General features: G+C 51.2%; 2 protein-coding genes across 3 annotated transcripts; both read left to right on the top strand.

Moving 5' to 3' along the window:
• The first annotated feature begins 2,044 nt into the window (after nt 1–2,044).
• On the top strand, nt 2,045–4,845 carry INO80B (INO80 complex subunit B). 2 transcript variants are annotated; one of them, XM_065891293.1, is made up of 5 exons: nt 2,045–2,171; nt 2,402–2,594; nt 2,812–2,930; nt 3,101–3,270; nt 4,228–4,845. In XM_065891293.1, the coding sequence occupies exons 1-5, from the start codon at nt 2,063–2,065 to the stop codon at nt 4,756–4,758; spliced, it is 1,122 nt and encodes a 373-aa protein (XP_065747365.1). In that variant the 5' UTR covers nt 2,045–2,062; the 3' UTR covers nt 4,759–4,845. The 2 variants fall into 2 exon arrangements, with proteins under 2 accessions (XP_065747365.1, XP_065747364.1); XM_065891292.1 differs by lacking the exon at nt 2,045–2,171 and having other exon boundaries at nt 2,290–2,594.
• A 489-nt stretch (nt 4,846–5,334) lies between these two features.
• Nucleotides 5,335–7,778, top strand: WBP1 (WW domain binding protein 1). Its single transcript, XM_065891424.1, has 4 exons — nt 5,335–5,559; nt 6,536–6,638; nt 6,758–6,934; nt 7,108–7,778. The coding sequence occupies exons 1-4, from the start codon at nt 5,491–5,493 to the stop codon at nt 7,506–7,508; spliced, it is 750 nt and encodes a 249-aa protein (XP_065747496.1). The 5' UTR covers nt 5,335–5,490; the 3' UTR covers nt 7,509–7,778.
• Nucleotides 7,779–7,921: the final 143 nt, after the last annotated feature.

Raw genomic sequence — 7,921 nt, 5'->3', positions numbered from 1 at the left:
ATTGTTGCTGTTTGCTTTTTGAACACCTACTATGTGCCAGATACTACCCTAGGTACTTTGCATTCTTGATTTGCTTTATTCCTTGAAAGAATCCTATGCAGGAGACACTACTTCATTCTATTTTGCAGAGCTGGAATATGAGGTTCAGAGAGCTTAAATAACTGTGAACCCAAGGTTACATAGCCAGTAAACTGTAATTTGATAACAGGCTTCTCCGACTCCAAAGTTCATTCTCTTAATCTTAATCACTATACTACATTGACTTCTTCCTGAATTCTCATATATAATTGTTCATCAGTTCCTTTAAATTTCATCAATGAAATGTCTCTTGAATCAGTGCTTCCCCTACTATGTTCACTATTGCTACCTTGTTCAGACATGTATCCCACATATATTATATACAGTGCTTTTTTCTAATTATAAATGTGATATATAGGCTGTAAGAAAGTTCATTACAAAAAATACTAAGCAACATTTTTTTTTTTTTTTTTTTTGAGGTACGCAGGCCTCTCACTGCTGTGGCCTCTCCTGCTGCAGAGCACAGGCTCCGGACGCGCAGGCTCAGCGGCCATGGCTCACGGGCCCAGCCGCTCCGCAGCATGTGGGATCTTCCCAGACCGGGGCACGAACCTGTGTCCCCTGCATCGGCAGGCGGATTCTCAACCACTGCACCACCAGGGAAGCCCTAAGCAATATTTTTAAATGAAAAAAGAGAGAGAGAGAGAGAGAGAAAAGGAAAGGAAAGGAAAGGAAATTCACTACAGATCTAGATAGTGAAGTTTCCCCAACCCCAGCTTCCAAAGATAATCATCGTTAATGGTATAGTATACATTCCTTAATGTTTTCTCTGTGAATGTAGTAGCATATTATGCCTTTTTAAATGGGATCACCGCAGGACTTCCTTGGTGGCGCAGTGGTTAAGAATCCGCCTGCCAATGCAGGGGTCACAAATCTGACTCCTGATCCCAGAAGATCCCACATGCTGCAGAGCAACTAAGCCGGGGCGCCACAATTACTGAGCCTGCATGCCACAACTACTGAAGCCCGCGTGCCTAGAGTCCATGCTCCGCAACTAGGGAAAGCCCTTGGGCAGCGACAAAGACCCAGTGTAGCCAAAAATAAACCATTAATTAATTTAAAACAATTAAAAAATAAATGGGATCGCCTCATCTTGAAACTTGCCTTTCTTATTTCATATGTCAGCACATACAGATCTACCTTGTTCCTTTTTTTTTAATTAGGCAAAACATACATGTTTTAGACAAAGTACAATAGGCACAAAAGGGTATATTATGAAGAATAAGTCTCCCTTCACCCTCGTTCTCCCAACTATCCATTGGAATTGCTGTCACCAGTTTCTTGAGTAGCCTTCTGGGGCCTCATTTCTTTTAATGGCAGCATAGCTTCCCACTGTATGGATGTATCAAATCCCTGTACCAAATTATTTTGGTTTTTCTTTAGAGGCACACTTAGATTGTTTCCAGTGCTATTACCAACTTGGATATAAATTCCATGTCAATCTTATCAATTACTTATCAGCTCTTAGCTTTTGTGTTCCAAATTGGATAGATGCACCATAATTCATTTATCCATTTCTCTACTGATATAGAATTTAGGCTTAAATATCATTTGCCCTGCTGGTAGGGCACTTGTGCTGTTAAGTAAGCCCTTCTGCCATTTTGCCGGCAATACAGTTTCTTACGTACTCCACCAAATTGTAAGCTCCTCAAAGACAGAGAGAAGTGTTCATATTCATCTTTGTATCCTCATAGCCTAGCCCCGAATTTGGTCTGCAATATACGTTCATCACGCTTGAGTGTAATAATAATTGAATTGCCCGCGCTGAGTTCTGATCTCGATTGTGTGGATGCGGAGCCAGCAGAAAGCCGTGGCCCTCTGACCGCTCCCGGTCTCAAAGAGCCCGGAACCCTTATTGGAAGGGGCGTTGTTTCTCCCGGAGGATTTTTAAACCGCAAAGCTTGCCCCGCACAAGCATGGTTGCTACGCACCGGAAGTGCCCGGTTATTTGATGGGATAAGTTGTTCCGTGGGGCGGAAAAGGTATGTCTGCTTGTGTTCCGACTATTTTCAGCCCCTTTTCCTTGCAGGACCCCATGAGTAAGCTGTGGCGGCGCGGGAGCACCTCTGGGGCTATGGAGGCCCCTGAGCCAGGTAAGCGCGGATCGATAAAGCAACTTAAGCCTTCGCAGAAAAGGAGTCCCTTTCTTGCTCCTCCGAGCTTCCTGGGTACTTCGCCACAGGTGGGAAGGAGAAAGGCGGGGCTGTTGTTATGGTAACAGCGAATACCGCGGGAAGAGTAGGACCCCTCGGGGTATTGGGTTCTTCTGGGATTTCCCTGACCTGCTCCTGTTGTACACCGTTGACAGACTCTCCTTCTGCAGGGGAAGCCCTGGAGTTGAGTTTGGCGGGTGCCCACGGCCACGGAGTGCACAAGAAAAAGCACAAGAAGCACAAGAAGAAACACAAGAAGAAACACTACCAGGAAGAGGAGGCTGGGCCCACGCAGCCGTCTCCTGCCAAGCCCCAGCTCAAACTCAAAATCAAGTTGGGCGGGCAGGTCCTGGGCACCAAAAGGTGAGGCCAAGAGAGCCGAGGTTTTACTTGGGGGACTTCAGGAACAGGTAGAGATAGAAGCAGAAGCTGGCTGCGCTTTTCAGAAGACAGAGAATGGACGCTGTGATTTCAGGGCCCAGGTTAATGCAGCAAGAACCCAAGAGGGTGTAGGGAAGGCTGGATGTACTGAGCAGGAGGAGACAATTGCTTAGCTTACAGAGTGGTTGCTTCTCCGCAGTGTTCCTACCTTCACTGTGATCCCTGAGGGTCCTCGCTCACCCTCTCCCCTTATGGTTGTGGACAATGAAGAGGAACCTGTGGAAGGAGTCCCCCTTGAGCAGTACCGTGCCTGGCTGGGTGAGAAGGGTCTGGAGGTGGGGAAACTGGGTTTCTCATTATACCTGGTTAAGGGAAGAGGGTTCGTTCTGAGGAAGGTGAGAATTTTGCGTGTCCCAGTATTAACTTGGTCAAATTAGGGTTCCCCATCTGAACAACTCCACTTTTAGCTCTCCAACTTTCCTTTCCAGATGAAGACAGTAATCTGTCCCCCTCCCCACTGCGGGACTTGTCCGGGGCCTTAGGGGGTCAGGAGGAAGAGGAAGAACAAAGGTGGCTGGATGCTTTGGAGAAGGGGGAGCTGGATGACAATGGAGATCTCAAGAAGGAGATCAATGAACGGCTGCTCACTGCTCGACAGGTAAGTTAGTTCATTCTTTATTTGCTTGCCAAATTTATATTGAGAACTTTCCATGTCCCAAGAACTTTGCTAGGCAGCAGGGATATCAGCAGTGGAGAAAAGACAGACAAGTTTTCCGTTCTTATGGAGCTGGTATTCTTGTGCAGTAAATAAATAATTTCGAAAAACTGTAAGGTTTATAACAAAAATAGGGTGATGAAATAGAAAGAAGTAGAAAAGAAACAACATTAGATAGGGTAGTCTGGAAAGACCTCTCTAAAGAGATAACATTTACAATACTAGAGGAGCTTACCCGGCAGAGAGACCAGCAGGAGCAAAGACCCTGAGAGTGGAACATGCCTAATCATGGTCAAGGAGAAGAATAAGTGTGACTACCACAAAAGGGTTGTTTACAGAGAAGTGATGTATTTGATTTATATTTCAGTAAATTTCTTTGGTTTCTTAGTGGTGATAAGGGATAGAAGCAAGACCAAGTAGGAAGCTGTTGAAGTAGGTAAGAGATGGTGGTGGCTTGAACCAAGGTGAAATGGTAGAGATGGAGAAAATCAGATGGATTCTGGATATATTTAGGAAACAGACACTTGGGGGAAGGAGAGGAATCAAGGATAACTGTTAGTTTTTGGCTTGAGCAGTTATCCAATTGATGCTATCCATTGATATTAAAAGATTTAAAACAACAACAAAAAAGCCTCCAGAGAGCTGGTACACAGTTTTGGTACACAAGGCAGGAAGGTAACATTACTAATACTTTTCCCCTTGAGAGTCAAGGATCTAAAGCTGGAAGTCTGGAGACCTGAGAGGAGGCAGTATTAAGGGCTCCTGGAAAGGGTGCTCATTTCACCCCTTCTCTCAAGGCCTGTTCTCCTCAAGACCCTGCTTTCCATGTCCCATCTTCCCCTTCCCCCGTTCAGGCAGACCTCACTTCTCCGTTTTGACATCTCTTCCGTCTCTCCCTAGCGAGCTCTGCTGCAGAAGGCTCGAAGTCAGCCTTCCCCGATTCTGTCACTACCTGTGGCCGGGGGGTGCCCAGCCCCCGCTCTCACCGAGGAGATGCTGTTGAAGCGTGAGGAGCGGGCACGGAAGAGGCGGCTGCAGGCGGCTCGGCGGGCGGAGGAGCACAAGAACCAGACTATTGAGCGCCTCACCAAGACTGTGGCGCCCAGCGGGCGGGGAGGCCGAGGGGCTGCGCGGGGCGAGAGGCGTGGAGGGCGGGCCGCGGCCCCGGCCCCCATGGTGCGCTACAGCAGCGGGGCACAAGGTTCCACCCTTTCCTTCCCACCTGGCGTCCCCGCCCCCGCGCCGGTGTCTCAGCGGCCGTCCCCATCTGCCCCTGCGCCTCGGTGCTCTGTCCCCGGCTGTCCACATCCGCGCCGCTATGCCTGCTCCCGCACAGGCCAGGCACTCTGCAGCCTTCAGTGCTACCGCATCAACCTGCAGATGCGGCTGGGTGGGCCTGAGGGCCCCGGATCCCCACTTCTGGCTTCTTAAGACCTTCACCCAATCTGGACTCTGTGCCTTCTCCTCTGTCCCCGGTTTTCAGTGTCTTCCCCACCCTATTAAATTTCATCCAGTGCCTTGACTTGTACAGAACTGGGGTAGTGGGGTATGGGTAGGCCAATTCCGCGTACGCACATCTTGCCCCCACCGGAGCTTGCGTCGAGGCCTGGGAAACGTCCACCAGGCCCAAGAACAGTAGCCAGCCCCCGCCCAGACTCCAGCCGACATTTGCGACCCTGCCTCTTCCTGGCGTGGTTAAGCGTTTGGCGTCATCTGGAAAATAGGGCTCAAGCCAATCAGCGGGAACTTTGCTGTTCTGGACGGCCGTTCATTGGTTGATAACGCAAACGCGTTTTGTTGTCCATATTGGCTGTTGTCGCTGTCAGTCAGGGCCATGGGTCGAACCTTACCCCACTCTTTGTCTGTGCAAGCTCTTGTTGTCTGGGAGAGTGGCGGAGGCGCTGCTGTAGATTGGTCACAGGGAGAAGCCTGTGATCTTTCCTATTGGCCCATCTGTCGGAGGGTGATGTGGATTGGTAGGACGGAACAACCTGGGTGCTAGTTCGCAGAGCTCTGGCTGGATGGAAGGTCCGGTTGCGAAGTGATGGTGGAGGCAGCGAAGATGGGCCGGGCAGGGACCATGGCGGTGGCGGCAGAAGTGGCAGGGGCGGGGTGGCTGGCGGTAGAGGAGACTGTGGTCTTCAGGGGACTGTAGGCAGAGGCATGGCTCGGGCCAGCGGCGGGAACGGCAGCGAGGAGGACTGGGGGGCACTTCGGGTGCCGCAACAGCAGGTATCCCAACAGCTCCAAAAGCCTATCACGACAGCCATTTATTTCTCGTTCCCCTTTCCTTGTCCCTGCCTTTTGGGGGGTGGGGGAGGAACTCACGGAGACAAAGGTACTGCGAAGTTCCTAGATATGTTCCTTGCACCCTTTGTCTAAACTTTGTAATGTACTGTAGATGCAGTTGACTTGTGCCTGCAGCTTCATAGACCCCCATCCCGTGGCTGCAGTGGAAGCTTGCAGTGGCTCTCCAGTGACCAGAGGCATAGCGAGACCCCAGGGAGGCTCCCTCTGTTTTGCAACTGTTATTTGTGATGTTTTTCTATGTGCCTATTGTCACAACCGAGTCTGGCAGCGTCTTCTCTTGAGGGAGCAATTTGGAGAAGAGCTGGAACCCAGACTCGCGCCTTGGATGCCATCCGTTAGCATCCGCAGCAATCCCATCTGGTTGGGAGCCCTGCTCTGGGTCTCACACTGACCCTCCTCTACCCTAGGAAGCCTGAGACCCAGGGGTGGAAAGATCCAGCTTGGGAGTGGGGATTGGCAGACCATGGGGAATGATGATGAAAACAGCTTTAGAAATTACCTTAAACTCCTTACCCATTGTCTGAGACTTTGAGATAGCTCAGACTGTCTTCTGGCTTCTGCCAAAATACTCCCTTAACAGAAAACACCCTGGGGAGCCAGACCTGAGTATGAGAGAAGTCTTATATGCAGAGCTGAAATCTGCCTCTTTGTATGTCCACACCTTGCATCTTAATCTTGATCTCTAGACTGATTCTTGCTATTCCAAATCCTCTTCCATGCTGGCAGCGCTTCAGATATTTGAACACTCCTCTCAGCATCACTCTTCCCTCTCCCCATAGATTTCTATGAACTAAACTTGGTTCACAGGGTGGGATTGTGTATGTGTATGCAGGGGTTGGGGATGGACGGTGCCTTGGGCTGGAACCTCCCTTGGTTCTAAGTACCTCCTTGCTCCCAGCTTCGAGAGCTGTGCCCAGGAGTGAACAACCAGCCTTACCTCTGTGAGAGTGGTCACTGCTGCGGGGAGACTGGCTGCTGCACCTACTACTATGAGCTCTGGTGTGAGTCTTCAAGAGGGCTCTTCTTGGGTCCTTCTGCCCACCCGCCTTTGGACCTCAGCCTTCAAGGACCCTTCTCTGCCTGGGAGGTATCTAAGACTCTCCCTCCTCACTTCCTGCAGGGTTCTGGCTGCTCTGGACTGTCCTCATTCTCTTTAGCTGCTGTTGTGCCTTCCGCCATCGACGAGCTAAACTCCGGCTGCAGCAACAGCAGCGGCAGCGTGAGATCAACTTGTTGGCCTACCACGGGGCATGCCATGGGGCTGGCCCTGTCCCTCCCGGTTCACTGCTTGATCTTCGTGAGTGACTTGAGGCTCTGGGCTCACTACCAGTGGTCCCTCCCAAAACAGGACCCTGATTCATCCCACACTCCCTTTTCAAACATTTCAAAGCACACTTTTTGCTAACAGGAAAGAGACCACCACCACCCCCCCTTGTTGCCTTCCACCAACCATGCCATTCTCTCCTGCAGGCCTCCTCAGCACCTTCAAACCCCCAGCCTATGAGGATGTGGTTCACCGCCCAGGCACACCGCCGCCTCCTTACTCTGCAGCCTCAGGCTGCCCCTCGACTGCTTCCAGCGAATGCACCTGCTGCTCCTCTGCTTCTAGCTGCCCTGCCCACCAAGAGGGGACAAATGTGCAAGATGTTTCCTCCCACCAGAGTGACCCTCCTCATCAGGAGGGTGAGCCTGGGGCTGGGGTGAGCCCTGCCCCCACACCACCCTTCTGCCGCTATCGCCGCTTGACTGGGGACTCAGGTATTGAGCTCTGCCCTTGTCCTGACTCCAGTGAGGGGGAGCCAGTCAAGGAGGCTAGGGCTAGTGCCACCCCACCAGATGTGGAGGACCAGTCCCCTGTGCACGGCCCCTAAATCCTGTATCCCAGGTCTCTCCTGTGGGGCTGGCTTCCAATGAAGGGGACATCCCATAAGCAATTTGAGGAGGGTGGGTGGTTTACTTGCCCACCAGAAACAGCCCTGCTCCCAACTCCCTGAGTTCTCCTCGGCCTCTCCCTGCCCTCCTAGAATCGGTCTGAAAGGGCTGGAGTCCTGAGGAGAAGGGCAGTGTTTGGAGGACTGTGCTAGCTCAAGCTCCTAAGACATACACAGGAGGCTTTGATCTCATTAAAGAGATGTGAACCAGCTGCTTGTGGATTTGGGTGGACTAGTGCTCAACTTACTGCATTGCACTTGATTGGAGGGGACAGTCAATGGCCACTTTTCCACCTACTCTGAAGGACAGCAGGCAGCCCTAAGGCCTGGACTGAGCTAAGACCTCTTGGTGA

Source organism: Phocoena phocoena, chromosome 14 (genome assembly GCF_963924675.1).
Source record: "Phocoena phocoena chromosome 14, mPhoPho1.1, whole genome shotgun sequence".
Classification (NCBI taxonomy): Eukaryota; Metazoa; Chordata; class Mammalia; order Artiodactyla; family Phocoenidae; genus Phocoena; species Phocoena phocoena.
This window is presented reverse-complemented; position numbering and strand designations above follow the sequence as displayed.